This window comes from Tenrec ecaudatus, chromosome 2, assembly GCF_050624435.1.
Source record: "Tenrec ecaudatus isolate mTenEca1 chromosome 2, mTenEca1.hap1, whole genome shotgun sequence".
Lineage (NCBI taxonomy): Eukaryota > Metazoa > Chordata > Mammalia > Afrosoricida > Tenrecidae > Tenrec > Tenrec ecaudatus.
Window position 1 is genome coordinate 184,895,176 of NC_134531.1, and position 24,886 is coordinate 184,920,061.

At 43.4% G+C, this 24,886-nt stretch overlaps 1 protein-coding gene across 1 annotated transcript in view; it reads left to right on the forward strand.

Annotated features, from left to right (window-relative positions):
• The window catches only part of RANBP17 (RAN binding protein 17), a 388,698-nt gene that overhangs the window by 344,395 nt on the left and 19,417 nt on the right, over window positions 1–24,886 (forward strand). The window contains exon 25 of the mRNA XM_075543208.1: window positions 13,302–13,468. Within this exon, the coding sequence (XP_075399323.1) occupies window positions 13,302–13,468 (167 nt within the window). The remainder of the gene's footprint in view (window positions 1–13,301; window positions 13,469–24,886) is intronic.

Below are 24,886 nucleotides of genomic sequence, written 5' to 3' on the forward strand. Positions count from 1 at the left end.
ACCACTTTTTGTTTAAGAATATTCTCTTGGATTACCCTGACACCTTTTGTTTATAAAATGAATCGACCTTATATACGTTGGACCATTTCTAGATTCTATTCTGTTTATACTTATAAATATCATTCTATGCTAATTTTATAGTAAATTTTTAAAATCAGGTAGTATAAGCCCTCTTTTTAAAATGATAGTGGATATTCTGGATCCTTTCCCTTTATATATATAAATTTTAAAGCTTTAACAACTCAGTTTCTGAGGAACCATGGTTTTTTAAAGCTGTTTAAAATTGTCATTTATTTATTTTCATAAATCATTTTATTGGGGGCTCTTACAGTTCTTATAGCAACCCATACTTCCATTGTATCAAGCATATTTGTACTTATGTTGCCATCGTGCACATTTTCTTTCTTTCTACTTGAGTCCTTGGTATCAGCTCCTCCTTTCTTTTTCTTCCCTCCCCACCCTCATGAACCCTTGATAAATTATAAATTATTATTATTTCCATATCTTAAACCACCCACTGTCTCCCTTCATCCATGTTTCTGTTGTTCGTCGTCGGGAGCAGATGGGGGGGGGGGCCACGTGGAAGGTGGTTAATACATCCACCATTGTACTCGGTTCCCCCTTTAAGAGAAAGAACTTTCTACTCCAGCAAAGAGTTACAGTCTAGAGAGCCCACAGGAGCCATTCTGCCCGGTCCTGTAGGAGGGCTGTGAGTCCTCATGAACTCGATGACAGTGAGTTTGATTTGGAGCCAGTTTCTAACTGTAGTTTAAAGGTGAGGAGCTAGGTTGGGAGTACTGTGTGAGGTGGGAGACGTACTAACAATATTGAGTTTTCTCAGTCCCTGAAGGTAATATGTCTCTTGTTATTCAGGTCATCCTGAATTTTTTCAGCAAGGCTTTTATAATTTTGAATGTATACATCTTATACATATTTTGTTTAATTTTTAACTAAATTTTATATTTTAAGTTATAACTGGTATTACATTTCTTTGACCTGTAGTTCTTTACTGCCATGTAAATAAAATTATTTTTTTGTACATTGACTTTGTATCCAGCAACTCTGCTAACCTCATTTATTAATAGCTTTTTATACATTTGTTAAGATTTTCTATATAGATGTGTCATCAAATAAAGAGGATTTTCTGTTCTTCTAATGTTTTTGCTTGGCTTTGCCTTAGTGTCTGATGCCCTCATAAAATGTGATTGAAAATGTTCCCTCCTCTCCAGTTTTCTCAAAAACTTGATATAGAATTGTTATTATTTGTACCTTAAATGTTTGATGGAATTTTTTAGTGAAACTATTAAGCCTAACATTTTCTTGGTTGGAAGGTTTGTAAATACAAATTAAATTTCTTTTGTACCTATACAGGATAACTGAGGTTACATAGCTCCTCTTGAGTTGTGCCTTCTGTCTATCAAGGAATGTTTCTATTTCATCCAACGTTCATTTCACTTTATGGCATAAAGTTATTCATAATGTATTCTTGTTTTTCTATGTGACTTCTGTAAGATTTATAATAAATATTCCTCTTCTCAAACTGATCATTTCTTTGCCTTCTATGGGGGGTTTTCCCCCTTTAATCATTCTGGGCCTAGTGAGTTATTGATTTTATTACCACCCACCCCCAAAAAAGCCAGCTTTGTGTTTCATTGATTTTTAAATTTTTTTTAGTTATTTATTTTTTAATCATTTTATTAGTGGTTCATACCACTCTTATCACAATCCATGCATACATCAATTATGTAAAGCACATCTGTACATTCATTGCCCTCATTAGTCTCAAAATATTTGGTCTCCACCTAAGTTGCTGGCATCAGCTCTTCATTTTTTTTCCCTCCCTCCTCGTTCTCCCCTCCATCATGAACCTTTGATGATATATAAATTATTTTGTCATATCTTGCCCTGTCCGATATCTCCCTTCATCCATTTTTCTGTTGTCCGCCCCCCAGGGAAGAGGTCACATGTAGATTCTTGTAATCGGTTCCCCCTTTCCAACCCACCCTCCCAGTATCGCCACTCACACCACTGGTCCTGAAGGGATCATCATCCCTGATTCTCTGTGTTTCCAGTTCCTATCTGTACCAGTGTACATCCTCTGGTCTAGCCAGACTTGCAAGGGAGAATTCGAATCATGATAGTGGGGGGGGGGCATTTAGGAACTAGAGGAAAGTTGTATTTTCCAATCGTTGCTACATCGCACCCTGACTGGCTCATCTCCTCCCATTACCCTTCTGTAAGGGGATGTCCAGTGACCTAAAAATGGGCATTGGGTCTCTACCCCACACTGTCCCCCTCATTCCACTATAAGATTTTTTTCTTCTGATGATGCCTGATACCTGATCCCTTCAACACTTCGTGATCGCATGGACTGATGTGCTTCTTCCATGTGGACTTTGTTCCTTCTGAGCTAGATGGCCGCTTGTTTACCTTCAAGCCTTTAAGACCCTACACGCTATATCTTTTCATAGCTGGGCACCACCAGCTTTCTTCACCACATTTGCTTATGCACCCATTTGTCCTCAGCAATCATATCAGGGAAGTGAGCACACAGTGATAGGATTTTTTGTTCTTTGATGCCTAGTAACTGATCCCTTCAGCACCTCGTGATCACACAGGCTGGTGTGCTTCTTTCATGTGGGCTTTGTGGCTTCTGAGTTAAATGGCCACTTGTTTATCTTCACGCTTTTAAGACCCCAGATGCTATATCTTTTGATAGCCAGGCACCATCAGCTTTCTTCACCACATTTGCTTATTACCCCTGCTTTGTCTTCAGCGGTTGTGTCGGGAAAGTGAGCATCATGGAATGCCATTTTATTAGAAGAAAATATTCTTGCATTGAGGGAATACTTGAGTGGAGGCCAAATGTCCTTCTTTTACCTTAATACTAAACCTATAAATATATGCACATAGATATATTTCCCCATCCTCATATATAAATATATCTGCATATGTACATGCCTTTATCTAGACCTCTAAAAATGCCCTTTGCCTCCCAGTGTTTCCTCTATTTCCTTTGACTTTCCTCCTGCCCCACTATCCTCCTCAGTCCCCACCTGGGTTTCAGCAATTCCTTTTGGTTACATTACCCTTGATCATGCCCTTACAGGCCTCCCACACCCTTCTCACCACTGATTTGGATCACTTGCTGTTCCCTTATCTCTGGGTTTGTTAACAACACTTCCTTTCCCCCCACCTCTCCCTCTCCCATGTCCCCCCCCCCAACTGTCAGTCCCATTGTTTTCTCCTCTAGATTGTTCATCCTGCCAATCTTATTTAGACAGTCCTGTGGAAATAATAACATGCACAAAAACAAGACAGAGCAAACCCAAGCAACAATATACAACAAAAACAAACCAATGACAAAGAACAAAACTTAAGATGAAAGAAAAGCTTATAATTAGTTCAAGGAATGTTTGTTGACCTTTAGGAGTGTTTACCAGTGCCGTCTATTGGGGCAATACGTTTTCACTGATTTTGACTATGATCTTTATTAGTGTTTTTCAGGTAGAAACTTTAGTTGCCATCTTGTAGATTCTGACTCACAGTGGTTTTAAATCTTGGCTCTTTTTCTTGTACATGCATTTAATGCTGTAAATCTAAATATCATTGTAGCTTTCTCTAAAAAAAGTATGTATTTGTGGTTCTATTCAGTTGAAAATATTTTATAGTCACCATGTTTATATCTTTTTTTACTAACCTGGTCTTTAGAAGCACATTGTTCAATTTTCAAATATTTGAGATATTCCTGATATATATTTGTTACTGATTCTACTTAAATTCCATTGTGGTTATAAAATATACCCTCTGAGCTTACAGTTTTAAATATATGATGACTTTTTAATTGTTTAAAATATGATGAGTATTCCATGGAGAGTTGAATGAATGTGTATTTCATTGTTAGGCAGAGTTTATGTATCAGGTCTAGTTTACTGTTAATACTGTTATTCCATGTCTTATTGTTTGTATGTGATTCTTGTTTACTGGTTCTCTGAATTACCAAGATGGAAATACTAAAATATCTCACAGTAATTATAAGTATTTCTTTCTACTTTCAGTCTTTAAATTCCACAGCACATGCTTTAAAACTCTCTTATTTGGTGCATAAATATTGTTAATTGCTAGATCTCCTTGATACAGACACCCTTTATCATCTACAAAATGATCCTTTTTCTTTGATAATATTTTTTCTCTTAAATCTACTTCATCTCATATTACTAAACATGTCAACTTTTTTTCATTTTTAATCTGTTTTTCTGTTGCAACTTTAAAAAATGTGCAAACGGTCTTTCCTAGTAGCTCACATTTCCATCGGAGGAACTTTGTATCGGGGGAGGGGGGGGGTTAAAAAAAATTTTTTTTTAAATGTGCAAACTTGGCTGAAAGCAATAAAAATGTATTATCTTACAGTTGTATGAAGGTGTTCAGTGAGACAGTGGCGTACGTGTTGGGCTGCTAACTGCGAGGTCACCAGTTCAAATCTGTCAGCAGAGGAGACTTTCTGCTCCCATAAAGGTTTACAACCTTGGAAACCCAAAGGGGCAGTTCTACGCTGTTCTGTAGGGTCACTATGAATTGGAATTGACTTTGGTTTGGGTTAGTTTATAATACTGTGAGTCAGAAATTCAACTTGAGTTTCAGTAACCTTACATCAACCTGTCAGCAGAATTCTCTTCTTCCTAAAAGCTCTGAGTAGTAAATCTATAATGTTGACTTTTCCAGCTTCCACAGACCACACATATTCCTGAGTTCATGGCCCTTCCCTCCGTCTTTACAGCCAGGCACAGCACATAGCTCTAATCAGTCCTCCATAGACAAATCCTCCTTTGGCATCTTATGCCGATCTTCAATTTTTAAAGACTCTTGTGACTACATAGGACCTCCTCAGATAATCCTGGATAATCTATTTTAGGTCAACGAATTAGTAACTCCTAGTTCCCTTTCCCACCTAACCTAACATATTCATGAATTCTAATGATTAGAACATGGGTATACTTGCCTAAAACGTAGCATGTAGTTGGGCTATACCTTCATGTAAAATCTGTATAAAATCTGACAGTCTCTGTTTCATTAGTGTTTCAACCGCTTACGATTCATGTAACTATCAGTATGCTTAAATCTCCCATATTATTATTTATTTTCTCTATCTCATTGATCTTGGCTCCTTTTTTCACTTTCCGGCCCTTTTTGGTTGTGGTGGTGAAGTGCCATCAAGCCAGTTCCAACCCACAGGGACCCTGGGTACCACAGAAGGAAACAGTGCCCTGTCCTGTGCCATTCTCACAATGGGGACGGTGCAGCCCGTTGTAGCCACTGTGTCCATCCATCTAGTTGAGGGTCTTCTTTTTTTTTTTTTCTTTTTTTTTTTTCTTTTCTTTTTTTTTTTTTGCTGACCCTCTACTTCAATAACAAGTGTGAGGATGGTCCAGGAATGGGCAATGTTCTGTGGCACATCAATTCCTAGGAGTCAGAGCTGACTTGATGGTATCCACTAACAACGGCTTTACCATGCATGATGTCCAGTTCTAGGGACTGCTTCCTCCCGGTCACATGTCTACATTATGTCAGCCAAAGTCTCACCCTCCTCAGTTCTAAGGAACCTGTGGCTGTACTTCTTCCGAGATAGATCTGTCTGTTCTGTTAATCCATTGTACTTTCCGTATTCTTTGCCAACACCATGACTGAAATGTGTCGACTTTTCTGTGTCCTTCCATATTCATTATTCAGCTTTCACATGCAAATGAGGCTATTGAAATGCATATGGTCATGGTTTGGGTCAGGTGCACCTAGCTAATTGACTTGTGGGGTTTTGTTTTTCAGTCATTTTGCCTCTTGCGATTGTGATCAGAGTGGTGTGGAGTTGGTGGCCAGACATATCTAGTTCGGATCTTGGGCCTGTGGGGGCTGTGATTCGTGGGGTCATTAGTCCTGTGTCTAATTGCTTGCTTGAGTCTTTGATTGCCTTCACTCTTCTTTCCCCAAATGGGTAGAGACCAATAGTTTGTATCTTAGATGGTCACAGACAAATGTTTTCGATCCCATTTGCTATTCACCAAAATAGAATGTAGATCATTGAAGTCTTTATGGACACTGTTCTGCCAGCTAATGTAGATATGCGCTAGGTCTATGGTCCTAAACCGTGACGCTCAGGGACTCAGCTCCTCAGGGTGTGCACTTAGGCTGAGCAATCTTCCTAAGTTTGCCCTGTGTGTGCTCTACTATGTATTTGGATATATTCAAGGAAATAGTAGAAATTGCCTCTGCCAGATCTCTAGGTGCTCAGGGGTGTGCTCTCAACATTGTCCCTTGCCTGCTCAGATTATACAGCTACATGTATATCCGTGAATAATTACTGTTTGATATTATTGTTATTGCAGCATTGTGTGGGTAACAATACTTGCCATTGGTGTCTTCTGCTCTTGTGGACCTCCCAGTGCCTTTCTTTGCCTTGTTCATTTTGTGCTGACCTCCCCGTACCTGTATATCCCCTTCCCCTCTACTCTAGCTAATGCAGATCTGCTATCTAGTTTGTCATTTTAGCCCTCACTCACTCCCATGCTTAGTAACCCTTCTCTCGTCAGAAGACGTTTCTTTCCGTATGTGAACTTTTTGGGGGGAGGGTGGGGTGTGGTAATCAATGGAGTAAGAGGTTCTTGTGTAAATTTTGGACCATTGTTGCAGCCATCGAAGAGGTCCTTGCTCTCCTTCTGCGACCTCTGTTCTGTCAAGCATGACGCCCTTCTCCAGGGACCCAGCTGTCTTGACACCATGTCCAGAGTCTGAGACCAAGCGTCACCATCCTGTCCTTTGAGGAGCATTATGGCTGTACTTCATGTGTAAATCTTTTCTGGACTTTTGATTATCGTGATCTCATCCAGCGTATGTTCTGCTGTGATTGACTTCTTTCACTCAGCATAATAGGGTGCATCCATATTGTGAGGTGTTTTTGCAGATTCACTGCATTCCATTGTGTGCATGTACCATACTTGTTTACCCATTCATCCATTGGTGGGTACTTACATTGTTTCTATATTGTGATGAACAAACAGATAGCTATGTGTGTATATTTAACTCATGGCGTGACTCTTATTTCTTGAGGATATATACCCAGGAAGACTGTTGGATCATATGACAACTTCAATTTCTGAGTTTTGAAGGAAGTACCATGTTCCTTTCTATAATCGTACCTGTTGACTCTCCCACGAGCCCTGTCCGAGAGTTCCAATCTCTCCACACCCTCGCCAGCATTTGTTGTCTGGGTGTTTGTTTTTTTTCTGTCTGCCTGCCTGCCTGTCTGTTTTTATCATTGCTATTATCGCCTGGGTAAGATGATATCTCATTTTGCTTCGCATCGCTCTAATAGCTAATGATCAGAAGCATCTCTTCATGTATCTGTTGGCTGCCTGAATGTCTTCTTTGGTGACGTGTCTGTTCATGTCTGGGTCCTCTCTTCTTGGCCTGCAGCCTGGAAGCTGCCCCGAGGCAGTGAGCTTGAGCAGTTGTAAATATTGCCTCATTTGTTTCCCTCTTCTCTGCTTTAATAGTCCTGCGCTGCTGGTTGTCCAATAATTGAAAACCGTTGTTTCATATATTTTGTCCTGTTTTCTAGTTGTTTATGACAGGAGAGCGATTCTCGTTGCAGTTAATCCTTAATGGACAGAGGTAGAAGTCTTGTTGTCTTGTATTATTACAGTTTGGCTTGACGTTCTTTTATCTCACGTCAGAGTCGTGCTTGAGAAGTTTGTTGTTGCTCAAAGAATCTACATTCTTAGGAAGGCTTTGGGGATTTTTGACAAGGTGGCTTTGTGCTGGGAATGCTCCTTGGATGTAAGTCCCAGTGCTGCCACTTCCTAACTCTGTGGCTGCTGCACTCTGCTGGCCTTGGGGCTTTCATGTGTCTCTTTGACGTATTTCCAGCTCAGAGCCACCCGGCCTTCCCAAACTGGCTTAGGTGCTCGAATAGCGCGATGTGTCCTCATTCTTACTTGATGGCTAACTTCTCAAGGAGAGGGACAATGTCTAAGTCACAGTGCGCAATAACTGTTTACTGAGAGCATTAATTCGATATTTTTTCAACGTGCATGCAGGTCAGTACGCTGTGGCTCAGAAAAGTAAAACAACTTGCTAAGATGATACTACCACTATATGCCTGATCTAACTCAAACCCATTCCTCTCTACCACGTTACCCAGGTCCGCCTCACAGAAGTCCCAGCTTTGTTGCTGGTGGAACAACAGCCTCTCATAAGAAGGCTTCAAGAAAGTTTATGGAAAAATTCCAGTATCTTTTAATTCAACATTCCCATGAATTGTTTAAGTCCCTTGTTTTGTTATTAACAAGGGGTGTCCCCCCCCAAAAAAAAACAACAGGAAAACCTCCACTTGTTGGAGCTTTGGTGGTATGCATTTTTCCCACTGGGCGAGCAGCCAGCAACTCGCTCTGAGTTAGTGCACCCAGTGGCCTCGCCTGGGAAGGTACTCTCTCACTGGTCAGAGTGAATTTTTTGTAAGAGCAATTTGGCTGGAACCTCATTTTTTGTGATGGCCAATTTAAGAGAAATTTTGTTTCCTGTTCGGGAAAAATTCCACAAAAACTGTTGAGATGTTGAGCACAGGAAAAAAACTCAAGTGTACGAGTGGTTTTCTTGTTTCAAAAAAGGCGAAATGTCGATTGATGACAAACCTCATTCTGGACATCTGTCAACTTCCCAGGCATATGAAAATGTCAACTCGTAGGACATTTGGAATTCGTTCCACCAGCTCAGACTGTTAATCAAGTTTTCTATTTAGAGGTTCTGAAAAGATTGTGTAACCATGTGTGACCAAAAAAGCCTGATTTGTGGCAGACTGGGGACTGGGTTTGCCACGACGACAATGCACCTACTCACACAGCCATGTCAATGTGCCCTTTTTCGGCAAAACAACCCAGGATGGCCCTCTTACCCCACACGCCTCACTCACCTGACCTCGCTCCATGCAACTTCTTTTTGTTTCCACAAATGAAGAGAAACCTGAAAGGACAGAGATTTGACAACACAGAAGAGGTAAAGGGAAAAAAAAACAAAGGAGGTGCTGTCAGCCATCCAAACAAATGAGTTTGAAAAATGTTTCCAAGAACGGAATCGCAGATTTGGTAAATGTAGTAAGTGTAATGAAGAGTACTTTGACGGTGATAAGATTGTTTTGTTAAAAAAACAACAACACAGCATTGAAAATAAAAATTCCTTTTTTTGGTACCCCTGTATACCCATAGGACAACTGTAGCAGATTGCTTGTGCCCAGTGTGTTTGATAAGAAACAGTGTAAGGACAGAGTGTTGAAAGTCACCACTTGGCTTTCTCCTTTTCCAGCAGTGATGAATTTGCCACGACGCTTTTTATAGGTAATGTTTGGGTTACGGGCAGGCTTTATTTTTATTGAAGTCTCAATAGGGAAAGTGAGAGGGAGTACTGTATAGAAAAGATGAATCACTGATGAGAGTAGTCACTAGCCTAATATGCTTACCATGATACAAAAAATGTTTTAATTAATCATCGTTCATTAGCACTGCAATTTCAGGTCAGCTCTTAAGATGGCAAAAGAGAAAGGTGAAGGGCAAAAGAGATTATATTTTGGGCTCTTTAATCACCCAGACTCTTACACAAATAAGCTAAGCACAGGGCTTACAAAAAGCTACTCTTAATTAGTGATAGTTCTCAATTCATTTATTTAGCAATTAACCATCGTGCACCTATTATGGACCACGTACCATTCTAGACCTTGAGATGGTACAAAAGGGCACCAAACAAACAAGGTGTCTGTTCCTGTGAGCGCCACATTCTATCTGGGAGAGGTAAGTAATAAGCAAACAAGCATGGAAATACCCAGTAACGATGACTGTTAAACAGGGATTAAGGTAGAGCAGTGGGTGCAGAGCCTGGGAAAAGTGATCCCGGGGGCTGTGAAGGTTGTCCGCAGCGGGGCTAGGAGAACATTCCAAGCAGAAGGAACACATAACACAAAGTTCTCAACAAGGAAAGGTAAAGGGCAACCAAAAAGTTGAACTAACCAGAGACTGCCAACTCTTCCTTCAGGACGTTTATGATTAATGAAGCATGTGTAGTCATTAGAAGAGGATCAGTTGTTATCTTGAACACAGTGTGTAATTGAATGGTGTGTGAGATCCAAATGTAATATGGGAGTAAAATATTGAGGAAATATTACCCTGGTACATGTGTTTCTACCATCAAAGATGATACTACAAAGGGGAGACGACAATGAAGCTTAGGCAGTGAGCTGGACAGTCCTGGTGTTTAAGGAACTGCAACATCCAGGGAAAGTGGCGATTCACAAACCTGCCATGGCAAAGGAAGATGACTTGATGCACTTCCTGATGAAAGTAAAAGACTCCGGCCTTCAGGACGGGCTACACCGGAACATAAAGGGAACGACCATTCTTACAAGGAGCCAACGAAAATAGACATTGCCAAGGATTTCACATCACTTGGATGAACGATCAACACTCATGGAAGCAGTGATCTAGAAATTAAATGACATATTGCACTGGGTAAATGGGCTACAAAAGACCTCTTTAAAATCTTTTTTTAAAAGATATCACTTTGATGACAGGGTGCACCTGACCCGAGCCCAAGTCTTCATTGTCGCTTCGTAAAGCATGAGAAAGCCGGACAGTGAAAGGAAGCTTGAGGAAGAATGAGCACATTGTAGTTATGGTGTTGGCAAAGGACACTGACTGTGCCGTGAACTGCCAGGAGAGCGAACGGATCACTCTTGGGGGCAGGAGCCGCCAGAATGCTCTGTAGAAGCAAGCATAGCGAGACTCTTCTCATTTCCTTTGGGCACGTTGTATCAGGAGGGATCCATCAGTGGAAAAGGGCATGGGGCTTGGTAAAGCAGAGGGTATACGAAAACGACCCTCGGTGAGAAAGATCCACACAGCAGGTTGTGTGGTGGGGTTCTGAGCAGTGCTTCATTCTGTAGCGCGCAGGGCCACTGTGCGCCAACTCAGCTGCAACTAACAGCAGCACTGAGTCAGGCACTACGGGACGCACAACATCTTGTTTGCCCACATCTTGCAATGTAGGTAGTGCCAAGCACATTCACTGCAGGCAGTGTAAATTGAAGCTAAGTGAAGTCAGATATCTCAAAAATAGATTCAAACCTAGATCCACCTGTTTCTAAAAACGACTGCGTTGCCTGTTCACTTCTGAAATTGCCCTTCAGATGGTCTCTTCCTGAAAGCTTTCTCCTTTCTTCTGCACGGAGAAGGTTTTGAGCCAAAGCCAAATTCCTGCGCAGACAAATTCTCGTTCTTCCTGCCTCTCAGTTAAGCAACTCTTTTCTACATAGTTAACTTTTCAGAACTGCTTTCTGGATGGGGCTCGGTGAGCAGGAGGGATATTCATGATGCATGCGCCTCCGCGGGAGCCCGGTTGCAGGAGGGATAAGCACGTGCTTGTTGTCAGTGCCAAACAAGTTGCCCGAGAGGGCAAAGTGCCTGGTAGGCTTAAAAATTATTTTCAGAATTACCTAAGTAACGACTGGAATTCTCTGTAAAAGATTCTAAACTCCAAGATCTGGAACAAAACGTGAACATTCATGTCTTCTGCCCATTCTTTGATATCAGGAAAATGTCCTTATTTGAATGGAGCACAGTAACTTGAGCTGCAAATAAAGAAAGCCAGTAATGATAGATACTGCTTAGTCCTGTGCATTCTGGTTTTCACCAGCTGTCCCCTGATCCTGGTGAGTCCACAGTCTTAAGTCTACCCTGAAATAACATTTTTCCTTTTCAAAGCCCCTAACCATAAATCAACTCTAATGGAAGTTCTTCATGCTTTTATTGCAAGGATATATGCTCGCTCCAACCTTCAGGTCTAAATTGTTTACCTGGCTTTTTCACAGCTGACTCAGTGGATTAGACCTTTTAATGCAGCCTGCATGGCATGTGGTCGCCAAAGCTCCATGAAGTCTTTATAATTTTTGTATGATTGATAGCATATTGCTCTTCACAGTGAGGGCAGTCATATCTATTTCCTGCTTGCTTCCTCTTGTAGATGTTAAGTTACTTAATCTGTTTACTTTCATGATTGGGACTTCAAAGGAGTAAATGTAAAACAGAAAAGCAATCAGGCTCTAAAAGTCTGCATCTTGACTCTTAGGATGGTGTGGGTTCCACTACGCTCAGTTATCTCCTGCTCCTTCTTTTAACAAAGAAACCGGGCCACCGTGTCTCTCGAATACCATAGTATTAAGGAAAAAGAACTCTCCTCTCCTGAAGACCTCATAGCGCCATGGTTTTCTACAGCTGTGGTCCAGGACTCTCTTTTAGACCTTCATTCAGCCCCTGACGACACCACAGCAGTTACCATTAAGTACATACAAGGGAACTATGATAAGTTAAATAGAATTAAAGGATCATGGTTGGTTGGTTGGTTGTTTTTTTTGCATGCTCCATTAGGCAATTGGACTAAGTGTTTCCACACCAACCCTGTGACTTCCTCTCCCCTGCTTCCCCTTCTACCTTGGTAACCACCTTTGGTTGACTATGGTGAAATCAACATGCTGGAATTAGGACAGTCCATCCATTTCTGTCAACCTCCCACCGAACCCTTGGGTAGGACCATGCAAACCAGGTGTAGAGGACTTATAACACGGAGATTGGCCACTTACTCTGTCTGTAATATTGAAGCATCCCAAAAGCAGGAAGAGAGCATTCCGGGGACCGTCAAGGAAAAAGAACCACCAGCAGAGCACATCCTTTCAAGATCCCTGGCTGACCTGGCTGTGGCAGCAGAGACCGCGCCACGCAGAGAGCAGATCGGAGGAGCGGCTATACAGAGACATGACGCCATGAGGCAGAACAAAGCAGAGGCCAGGAGACCACGAGTCCAAGGGCCAGAGAGGCTTGGCAGCTGGCTGAAGAGAGGTGCTCCTCTGGACCAGAGACTGTCCTGAATGTTTTATGATCCTGACTTGTGATCATCTCTTGATTTCCTAATAAAACCTCATCATCATAAGTATCCTCTGAGTTCTGTGTGGCCATTGTAATCCAGCAGAGAACTAGAGTCCTGTGGGAGGAATGGTTGGTGTCAGAATAAGGTAAACGAAGGACGGAGGCTAGAGGCATGTCTGACTTCTGCCTTATGGCTCTTGGCCTTGGACAGTGTGGAGATGGATTCTCCTCCGTACTGGAATGAGGGTGGTGGTGTCAACGTGGTCCCCTCATGTCGTTTCTTTTCACCATCAAAGAATGTTCCTTCTAGGGTGAAAACCTTTGCATTCGCATTTGTCGTTTGTGCAGATACAGTGATCTCCTCCAGCTGCTGCACCAGTTTAGACTACATCGTCACCCACCTCTTCAAGCACCTAGCCAAAGAGGGCAAGAAGCCACTCCGATGCAGAGAGACTGCGCAGGCTGGTCATAGACTCTTACACTTTATGCAGCAAAACCCAGATGTCCTGCAGCAGGTAACTGGTGGTGGGTCACCGGCTTAGAGAGCCATGGTCTCCCAGAAATCAACCTGGCCCATGATTAACTATTCACAAGTAATACTGTTGCTGAAAGTAGAGGCGTACACTGTCTCTGGATCAAGTCCAAAGCCATAGGTGGCTCATCTCACCTCCACAAAGCTAGACCAGCTTTTTCAGAGAAATAGAGGGTCAACCTGGCACTACAGTCAACCTCTAATCTCCCTCCTGGTGCTTCTGATACTGCCATCCTAGTTGGCTTTGTGAATACTCTGGTGTATTACTGGGCTCCTGCTCTGTGCTAGAACCTCTTCATTCGTCACGTCACAGGTACCTTTCCCATTCTCAGAGCAAACGTCAAAATTCTGATCTGTTAGATAGTGTTCTTACAAGTGCATCTAACTAATAAGAACCCAAACTGTGATGTATTTCTGATGCAATGTTTTCTAAGTGACTGTGATGTGAGGCTGGTGCAGGACCATGCAGTGTTTCCTTCCGATGTGTGTAGGGTCGCTATAGGTTGAAACCGATGGATGGCACCTAACCACCACCACAGTGTGCTAAAGTTGACATCAGGGAAAATATTTCTACAAACCATAATAATAGCTTGCATTAAAAAATGTGTATATATGTGGGAAATATTTTTAAGATAATATAGTTTTTCTGTGAAGATACCATCACCATATTATTTTAATTCCACTAAATTTGGAAGAATATGTCCTCACACTTTTAAGTTATTTTCACCATCATCTATATCACCTGCAACCAGTAGGCAAATGTCACACCATGTAGAGAAATGACAATAATAGAATGAGACGGCAGTGTCATTTTTGACTCATTTGTGATCATGTTTCCATTACTCGGTTCTTTTCTGTGAAGGTAGAGGCAACTTAGATGATGTGAAGCAAGGGTAGAAATAGGCTGTAACTATGACCCTGGAACTATGTTATGACAAGTTGGCTGTATAGTCAAGAAAGAGAAAGGGAACTTGTGTTTATTGAGGACTTACTGTGTACAATGTACAAGAACCATGAAGACGAATAGACATGCCCTTTTCCCTTAACAAACATCTTTTCAGGTAAGACAGAAAAACAAGTCACTGGCCAGCTGACTGATGATTTAATTATAATATAATTGTATAGGGATGACAGAGCCCTGGTGGAGTTAGCCTGCTAACTGCAAGGTCAGCAGTTCAAAACCACCAGCTGCTCAGTGGGAAAAAGATGAGGCTTTCTGCCGCTGTAAAGATTGACAGTCTCAGAAACCCTGAGGAGCAGTTGTACTCTTCCCTGTAGGGTCACTGAGTCAGAATGGACTTGATGGCAGTGAGTTCATAGGGATGAAGGTGTGAGTGACATGGGAGGAAGGGGACTATCACAAGAGTTTCTCATTTTGGTCCCACAAGCATCTATAATCGTTCCCATTTTATGGATGAGCAAATTGAGGTGTTGAGAGATTCAACTGGAAGAGAATGAAGTTGGATATGAACCAGGGTCTGTCTGAATGAAAGGCCCAAGTCCTTACCACTTACACTCTTGATTCTCAAGGATAAAACTAGTTGCTGAGGAAAGCATATGGGATTCACCCGGAAGACCTGCTCAAACATGCACGCTATTAAGATTTGGGCTCACCTGTCCTGCCCCCTCCCTACCTGCCCCCTGCACTGGCTGCCAGTCATAGCCCTCAAGTGTTGTGTGGGGAAGAGTAAGGACCACTGGAGACAAGAACTACTCATGGCCGGGGTCAGACCCAGCCCCCACCCACCATGGCAAGCAACAAGTTCACCCCCTAGTCCCTCCTGCCAGCACTCTCAGCAATAATCACAGTAGTACCCCATCAACTTTGGCAGAAACTTGAAGATGGTAGAAAATTTTAGAAAAATCAATGAGACTGTAGTCCTAGACCAAATACCAGCAGACTGTGCGGAGAGACGGCCAGGCTTGTCTATTCACTCAGAGTTGCCCTGCCTTTGTTGGTTTAAGTCGTTCCTGCGTTAATACTACTTGGTAACCCTTCACTTTACAGCACGTGACTAAGTAGTGCTATATCTTTATTAACAGTGGGATGTGTTCTATTTATTTGGATTGTAGGCTTTCAGATAGCATTTAAATATTGATGACTGGTCTCTGGTAGTCAGCATAAATATGATTTGCATTAGCACTAGGTTATATCATCTGGAGTGCCTCTGATGTCAACTCTTGGGCATAGTGATATCTGACATCATCTCCTTAGGTCACGGACAACTTTGACCTCTATTCTTATGCACAGTTTCTATCGTCTTCAAAGCTCTTTTGAATTGATTTGAAATTTTGACTCTTCCCTTTATGAGGCAGTAAAATTGATAATTATTCAGATGGGAACTGTGCACTGAGTGAAAAATCAATCCCACCCGCTCTCTGCTGCGTATAAAATTACTTCTGAGTCGGCTGGACTGAACGGATGGCCGGAGTAAAAGCAGCAGGCAGGAGTAGTGGGAAGAATTAGCTGGACAGAGCTAATAGCCTGGAGGGATGGACTTGGAAAAGAGGGAGTGGGCCAGTTGGGGGTTATTATGAGCAGGGATGGGGCCCATTGATCATCTGTTTACACCAGCTTGTCCAGACCTTATAAATCAGCCCTGAAGAGCAGCAGAACCCAAGATTCATCCGCTTACCAGAGGGACTCTGTATTAGATTATTCTCATTTTCACACTCAGATGAAAAGTAAGCCATTGATTATTCATTGGTTGCCCATTAAGGGCTGTTTTTATCGAGGATTTGCCTATCACAGAAGGTAATGAGCAAGGGTGCTGCCTCATAGCTCGAGGTCTCGGTTTTCAAGGCATCTGTGTCGGTTAAGTAATGCCTAACCCTATTAAAGGGAATGGGTTACAAATTGCTTAACAGTGCTGAAAAACTAGACCCTAATGACTCATTGTGCCTGGAGTTTAGAGAGGGTTTGTCAGCTCTTTAAACTAAACTGATGCAATGATACTGCAATTATTTACTAGTTTGAGCGGGTCCCCCACCCCCCACCCCTCTCAACCTGGACCGATTTTGCTGGACGTCTAATTGCGTGAGGAAAGTGTCGATTCCAAATTGCGAAAAGTGATCTCCTCAGGTTTCCATAGTAAACCAACCATGAGGTAACCTGTGTAAAGGGGTTTGGGGTTTGTGTGCAGCGGCCAGGGAAAGACATTGAAGTGCCTCTCACTTGGATGGGGCGTTTCATCTTAGATGTTTATAAAAAAACAGTCTCCAGGTAAGCCATCGTCCATATTTCACAAACAAGTCTGGCTTTAAAAGCATTAAAATCTGGTCCATTTGAAGACCCATTGTAATGAACTTCATCTATTTCAAGTTAAGAGCTAGCATTCTCAGCAGCGTTGCTTTGACTTGGCTGTGGAGTAACACCCAGTGACATAGATTGGGATGAGACTCCCGGGTCTTTTCATGTCATTCTGAGGATAAGCTAAAAATGTAAGACCAAACCAATAGTAACAGTGACTAGGCTTTGATCAGTTACCATAATTTAAGCTAAAAATGTAAGACCAAACCAATAGTAACAGTGACTAGGCTTTGATCAGTTACCATAATTTCACAGATAACATTTCTGGGGAAAGTTTTCCGTCATGGGTCCCAGTAAATGTTTGCATCTATAACCCAGAGACCAGCATCCCTTTATTTCTATTCCAGAGCGAAAGCTTTGCCCAACTGAGCTAAATTACGGAGAATATGCCATAGAACTTGAAGTGTGTTTGAGAGCAACACCAAGTTCTTTTCAGAGAGTCTAAGGGCACTATGCAGAATGCTGCCCAGCCCGGAGTCTCAGTGGGAGGGGCTTGCTCTACAAAGAGTAGTGCATGCCACAGAAGTAGAACAAGAAGGCCGTGTTTGTCCGTAATACTGATTCTATTATGCAGCAGACTTATAATGAGGTATTTTTTTAACAATTATGGTTTCCAAAATCGGCATACAATGAGCATAGGAATTGGAGCACTTAGGTTTGAACGTATCTCACCCTTCGGCTGTTCATCATCTTGGCTCGAGCCAGCTGCACTCAAAACTCAAATAATTATTGGTCTCATTCTCTCTCTCTCTCGCTTTTATTTTTTTTGCTAACATGGCATTTAACTACAAATTGTGAAGAGCTGTCAGGAGCTGTAAGAATCATGCTTCAGAAGGGACATAAGCTGAGAGAACATTCGCCCTTTTCCTCAATCGGTCCGTCAGTCAGTCAATGAGAATTGCTTTTGTATAGTGCTCTTCATGACATGCGTCCCAAAGTGAATTACAGCAAAAGGGAAATCATCTGCTCTTTTTTCATTTCTGTGTTTAGATTGAAACGAGATTGCTCAACATTTTGACATACTATACAAGACATCTTTCATACTTAAGAGTCCATTCCATAATACTAAGTAGGAGAAAGTGCAGTCGCATATTTAACTGATGGTGAGACTTCAGCCGGTAGAACCTCAGCAAGCTGCTCACCATGCAGAACGCTTCAGCAGATGAATCTATTCACATCTCTTATCCTCATAAAAAAAATTAGCCCGATTTGCCGGTGCTAATGATAAAGACATTTCTCGGGATCCTTAGAAACTATGCCCTCCCTGTAACCCATTAGCTCTGTCCAGTTGATTTGCAACTTAATTATCAAAACTATGACAATAGGTTGATATCGGAAACACAGGCTAAGAGAATATTCACAACTGCATCCCAGGATGACATGGACTTAAAAGGGAGAAGGTGCTTCAAAAGGAACATCGGAGCATGAACTTCATGACAAATTGGTTTCTGCACATGCTGCCTCAGTCTTGGTGTTCTTCACGGTGAAGGATGCATGTATCTCACACAACACGCACGCACACATGCACACAAACACACCCATTCGTATCAAACCCACTATCTTCAAGTCAATCCCAACTCTTTAAAAGAAGAAGAGAGAGAAATAAGAAACCCCAAAACCTCTTGCCACCAAGCCAGTTCCGGGTTCTAGTGATCATGTGTTGCGTTTCTGTGACTGTAGAACGTGGAGCAGGCCGCTTCATCTTTCTACGGAAGAGTGGTTAGTGGGCTTGAGCTGTTGACCTTGAGGTTAGCACCGCGCTGTCTAGCCCAGGGTCCCTTGCAGAACACACACAGGTAGAATTCTGAAAACGCTGTCATCTGATTCTCCAGGCCCTGCTAGAGCCGCTCTGTGGGTCTCAGAGCCTGTCCATTTTTGCAGGAGTGGACAATCCACCTCTCTTCTGCTTAACCCAGTGCACCACGACTCACGTGTATAGTTGTGTGTGGGTGCACGGATGCACATACATACACATGTATGTACATGCATACATAACATAGAAAAAGACCATACTGGCAAATTCCTCTGTGCCAGCATAGCAGGGCTGCTTTTTTGGCGTGCATGAGTGGATTTAATCACCACCGTTTAGGAAGCTGAAGTGTCGTCATTTTTCAGATGAAAAAAAGAAAAGCGGGCACAGAAAGACTAAGTAACTTTCACAAGGTCACGTAGTTGGTGGAAGCACTAACCTTGCATCCCAGGTCTGTAACGCGAGTTCACATGCTTAACTACAAAGCTTTCTGCCCCTTGCGTCTGTTTGGTGGCTGCCTATCTGAAGATGCATGTATGTTTTGAGCACCGCCAGTGAGGCACGGTGAGCTTTCAGGAAGTCCCACTGGGGCCATCCTTGGGGTAGAGTGATTTAGCAGAGTCACCCTATCCCCCAGCTTCGTGCTGCCGACAGGACGAGACAGATGGGCAGTGACCCAAGGAGGCCGCGAGCAAGGCGCGGGAGGCTGCTGTGCCAGCTGCTGCAGCTAAAGCCCCGTGGCGCTCCGTGGCGGAGGCAGAGCGGGCAGAGCTGCTGCTCCCTTGTTCTGCACCCTGCTCGTTCGTCCTCGAGCCAGCATGAGGGACACACATTAGCACGAGGTCAGAGGCAAATAGGTTAACTGCCTCGTAATACTCCTTTGTGACTTTCCTTTGAGGTAGCTCTTGCCGCTTACTTTCACCTGATTGCTGTCGGCCCGAATCAATATGGCAGCTGCAGACTGAAGAGCAGGACACCCACCGTGTGTGCTTGCCCTCAGCCCTCGTCCCTGTAGAACGCCACTGTTCGCCTCTTGCAAGTTGTGAGAGAGCTCTTTTCTAAAAGAAGCTCCTGGTAGTGAGCCTGGGGAGTTGGCTTAACAGTGTTCGTAAGGGCCTCTCCCGTGGGTCACTGAGCCTCGGACACCTAGCCTCCTCCGACAGTCCCTCTCCCTCTCTGACCAGTCCACAGGGTATCGTGAGGAGCATACCATGAAGAATCAGGTAGGCTTGGAAGAACCTGAAGTTGAGATCACGTCTCTGACTGAAGGGGGCAGCCTTGACTCTCTGCTGCCTTGTAAGAAGGTGTAAAACACAGTGTTGCCAGAGAGATTAATGAGATAGCCAGAAATGCAGATGTTAAAATATTGTCACTGATTAAAAGTTCAGAGTAAAATAAAAAACACTCTATGAGGGGGCCTTCAAAAAGTGTACGGAAAACTGGGATTCAAGAGTACTTGGATTATCCATGAAGCCCCCATGTAAACCTGGCTCCCAGTTGGCACCTCTGCATCAGGTAACTTCCTGGCACTTCAGAGCAAAGGACTCCCAGCGCCCGACCCCTGGGGTGGCTCTCCGGAAGGTGTGGGGCTGAGCACTGCTATGGCAGTATTCTTAGTCCCCTCTACTTTTGACTTGTTTTTAAAACATGTGGTTACTTCACTTGTGCACACAATAACTTCCTAGTCATAGTCTCTCTAGAAACTTAAAAGGGACCACCATCTCACATTTTCTGTTGACTCTTTGCATAATAACATATTGAAGGGGACAAATAACAGAAATGTGGGTGAAGGGGAACAACAGACAGTGTAAGACACAAAATACTAATAACAACAATATATAATTGATCAGGGATTCACGAGGGTGGGAGGGTGTGTGAGGGAGGGGGGAAAAGAGGAGCTGATACCAAGGGCTCAAGTAGAAAATGTTTGCAAACGATGGCAGCATATGCACAAATGTGCTTGATACAATGGATGGAATGGTGTAAGAGCACCCAATTAAAGGATTAAAAAAAATTTTTTAAAGTTATAATATAACATACACAATTTAATTACTAGGGATCAACTCAGAAAGACTACCAATGGGAAAAAGGGGAAACATATAGCAGCCTGGTGATAAAAGCCCAGAAGGGAGTAAAAACTACTTAAGAAGAGAGAATATTTGTATCCCCGCTAAAGATCTGTTTAAGAAGTTACTGTTTACAGTTTTAAAATCATTTGTGTCCCTCCATCTTTAGAAGGTTGATTATAGTCCCGATCCTCAATTAGCTTACCATTTTTCTGTTTTGAATTGTTTTTCGTGTATGATAAACATACTTCTTGAATAACTGTTTCAACCGTAACCCCCAAAAAATGTACTTTAAGAGGAAAAAGCCAATTAAAATGGAAATCTCTTCTTGCTTTACAGGCCAACAAAGTAATGTTCTGACCGTAAGAATAGCTGTTCTTACAGAGGGCAGTGCTGTCTGCAAAGCACACCAAATAATGACTTCCTTTTCAGAAGGAAAGTCCCCAGGCAGGGACCTTGGGTATCAGTCTAGAATGGACCTAGACACCTCCACAATAAACCAAACGCCAATGCAAGATAGGATTGTCTCCTCGCACCCTGTACAGTCGCCCGGCTGACATCTCACCAGAAATCACCTGAACGTGTGTGAGGAGGGAAGGGTACCCCAGTGCTGTCCCAGGGGCTCACGCGGGCGGCCCAGTGAAGCGTGGTGTTTTGTTCATCTCCCTAGTACACGTGTTCTCCTACCTCTCGGCACAGTGTACGGATGTAATCCAGGGATAGCACAGCTCGCCGTCTTAATTGAAAGGCTGCAAAGCCACCAGATGTAGCCCAAACCAGCAGAGAGTTGGGTGACTAAGCAACAGCAAAGACACCATATTGAGTGAGCCAGAATCCAGTCTCCAAGTCATTTATTTCAACCAGTGACAATACATTTAAACTCCTGTGCCTCAGCATTGATTGATGGTTTAATATCATATATAATTTTTTTAATGAAGGAAAACCATTTAAATGTGTTACCATTTGCACTGGTATTCTCTTATGTACATAACTGCATTTAATCATTATGGGGATTGGTTTTCTACTTGTGTAATTTGTATCCAAGAAATCACTGTCAGAGCCATCTCATGCTGTTGCCGGAATGGTGCAGCGCCGTCTTCCCGAGCAGATTCATTCTCTCCTGCACGTAATTAAGAGTGCCGGAGCCCTCGCCGCCACCACACAGGAATTCCATGTTTACATTTCTGAAAATGAAAAATGAGTCGCAGTGTGCTTCTTCAGACACCCATTTTCTGGGCCTGTGATATTTAAGTACCTTAGTTTTGTACCAGTGCATGATTTGAAGAGTTTGATTTTAAGAGTTTTAATATTAAAATGCATAATAAAATTTTATTATCTAATTACATGAGGGTTTAGCCTCTTATTAAAGTTGCTAAATCAGGCCTAGATTAGCATCATAATGGCACAGTTTGACACAGAATACGCAAAAGTCAAGTTTGAGGGAGAGGCGAGTTGGGGGGCTTTTTTGCGGCTGGATGCAAGGGGCCATCTCCCACCCACCCCCTCCTTGCACGCATGCACACACACACAAAGCAGGGTAAAATGCATGTATGAAAACAAACCAGGGGTAATTTGGGACGCAACGAAGGAGTGGAGGTGTCGGTCTAGGACAAGTACCCTTAGGCAAGGCAGCTGCTATATGCAGCCTTTTGTTGATCTGCTGCTTCTGCTTTATGGAGCCTTTAGGCCGGCACCAGAGACAATCACTCCTACAGGGTCAGCTGCTGGTCAGAAGCAAAGTAAGAAAAGATTTTGCGTCCGAACGCGGCAGCCATAATTTCTGTACAGCTGGCACCTGCTACTGGTGCACAGCATGAAGGTGAAAGGTCAAAGAGGCAGTTGTTCCAAACTCAAGAATGGCTTAAAGGGACTTGTAGATTAATCTGCTTTATTAACTTCTGTATATTAGATAACTATTGCTGTGAATGACAGTACATCTTTTTGAATAAGTCGCATCTCTTTCTCTTTTAAATTAGCTTTTGAGTAATGAATATTAAATAGAAAGCATTTCAGGGGTAATTAAATGAAAACAGAATGATGTCATTTTACAATCATATTTGTATGTTTATAGAATAGGGAAATTAGAATGTTTTCCACGGAGCTGGGAGGAGAGAAAAAGAGCTAGTTCTTCGTGAAGGATATGGAATTAGTAGGCACGCGCCCCTTAGCCTTTGTCCTTAAACGAAAAATCCATGGTAGTGTCCAACGTAGCACAAAGTCATTGGGTGCCAGAGGGTTAATTTGGCGTTTCCCTGGGGCTCCCAGTGTTTTCCTTATGAATTAAAGTGACTGCAATCTGTCACCAGTCTTTCATCCACAGTTTAGCACAGCAAATGTTCTCAGAATAGCAAGGAGGTGGTTGGAAAAAAAATAGCAATGGCCATGTCTTTTCCTGCACACTCCTGGGAAGCAGAGCATCTCGTGGGCAGAAGAGCACGGGGCTTTACCCAGGTGTGGCCCGGGAACAATTAGGCATGCTTTACAGCAGCCTCGCCCAGTGCGGCCGATGGCAACCTAACGTGCTTTCCAGCGTCTCCCTGAATCGGGATTGGCAGTACGAGCTACCATTGTCGATTGAGACCCAAAAAATTCACTGAACTTACCCTCCTTTAATGCTTCTGTGTTGACCATTTCTAACCCTTTAACTACTGAGAAGTTGTTTAACAACTTACATGGTCTGCCGACTCCCCACGGGGCCCGTGTTTGCTCTTTGGCTGGGGTTCGTGGATCTGTTGGTTGGTTGACTTTGTACAGAAGTCTCAGAAAACGGACCGCGCTGCAGATGGTAGCTGCGTTGTGTTATGCCCACTCAGCGCAGTGGCAGCGTTACCTAGCTCTCACAAATTGATGCTTGAAGAGTTAACGGAGTTTGGGTTTGGGGTCTTTTTAACAATTTTATTGGCATGTAATTCACCTATCATACAATTCAGTAGTTCCATCATCTTAAAAAGAGTTGTTTGTGTCAGGAGTGTCACTGGTACTCTTGGACACAGTCCAGCCTTTCTATTGTGCCCAGGGCTTCTGTGACACTCAAAGGTGACTCCTGAGTTCATCGTCCTGTCCTCAGCCCAAAAATCCCCAGAGAGCATCCTAGAGCGGCTGGGTACCTTGAGCAGAAAGGATCCAGGGGGAAAGCATTGCCTTCTCTGACCACTCCAAGGGTGAGAGCCTTCACACTTCTTCTCAGGGAGCTAAGTGTTTCCTCCAGGACTCCTCTAGGATTGCTGGCCCCTAAGAGGTCACCACACACACACACAGCTGTCGGTTTGTCTGGCTGTTGTACAGGAGAGACCAGTACTGGGAGAAGGACAGTCATGCTTGGTGAAGTGGAAGGGCAGCGAAAGAGGAAGGCTCGCAAGGCGCTGGCGTGGCACAGTGGCCCAAACGTAGCACCGCTGTGAGGCTGCAGCAGGACTGGGCAGTCTTGTTTTCTGTTGAGTGCAGGCTTGCTGTGGGTCAGAACCGACGCATAACAAGAAGAGGTCGCTGTGGAAAGGAAACCTCACACTCAGGATTGGGGTGATAAATGACTACGATGAACAATAAATAGAAACAGTGCTGTGCTAGGCTCTGGTCTAAGTGCTTTACAAACACACGGTACTCAGTGAGATCAATATCTTTATCTCCATTTTATCATCAAAATACTGTGATTCCCGTCAGCAATGCACCTGACATCATACAGTTAGTAAGTGGAAGACTGTTCTCCACCAGTTCACAGTTCTGCTCGGGGACCCGTCAACCAGATTGGAGGGGAAGTGAGACGTGTGAAGTGCGAGACACACGTACAACCCGCCGCCCTGTGCTCAGGCCCTTCGCTCATGAACCTGGATGGAGCCTAGGGCCTCCTTTTGTGAGAATGATTGAATAGGGCGGGTCTTAGGTATCTACTGACACCTGCTGCCTCGTAGTCTCTCTCCCATGATTTAGAAATCTGGCTTGCAACTTGTTCATTAATTTCCAGTCCTCTCCTGGACAGGCGACTTGAAACTCAAACGCTATGGGAAAGCCATTCTCTGAGAGGCAGGCACCCAAGCCGGTGCCCTAGCTGAGAGTTTCTGAGATCAGGGAGCGAGCAGCCCAGGGAGACTCCTAGACAGGTGCTGGCTGCTGGCCCCCGAAGCCTGGCTGTACTCACTCAGGTCCCCAGGTCACCCTATTGGGTTGGGCCTTTGTTGTGTCTGAGCTGGTTGCTGTCCTCAAGACTTAGGGAAGTGGGGAGACCACAGGAGCCTGTGGGCATGGACTCAGTCTACCCAGAGCAGGGGAACCTCGGTG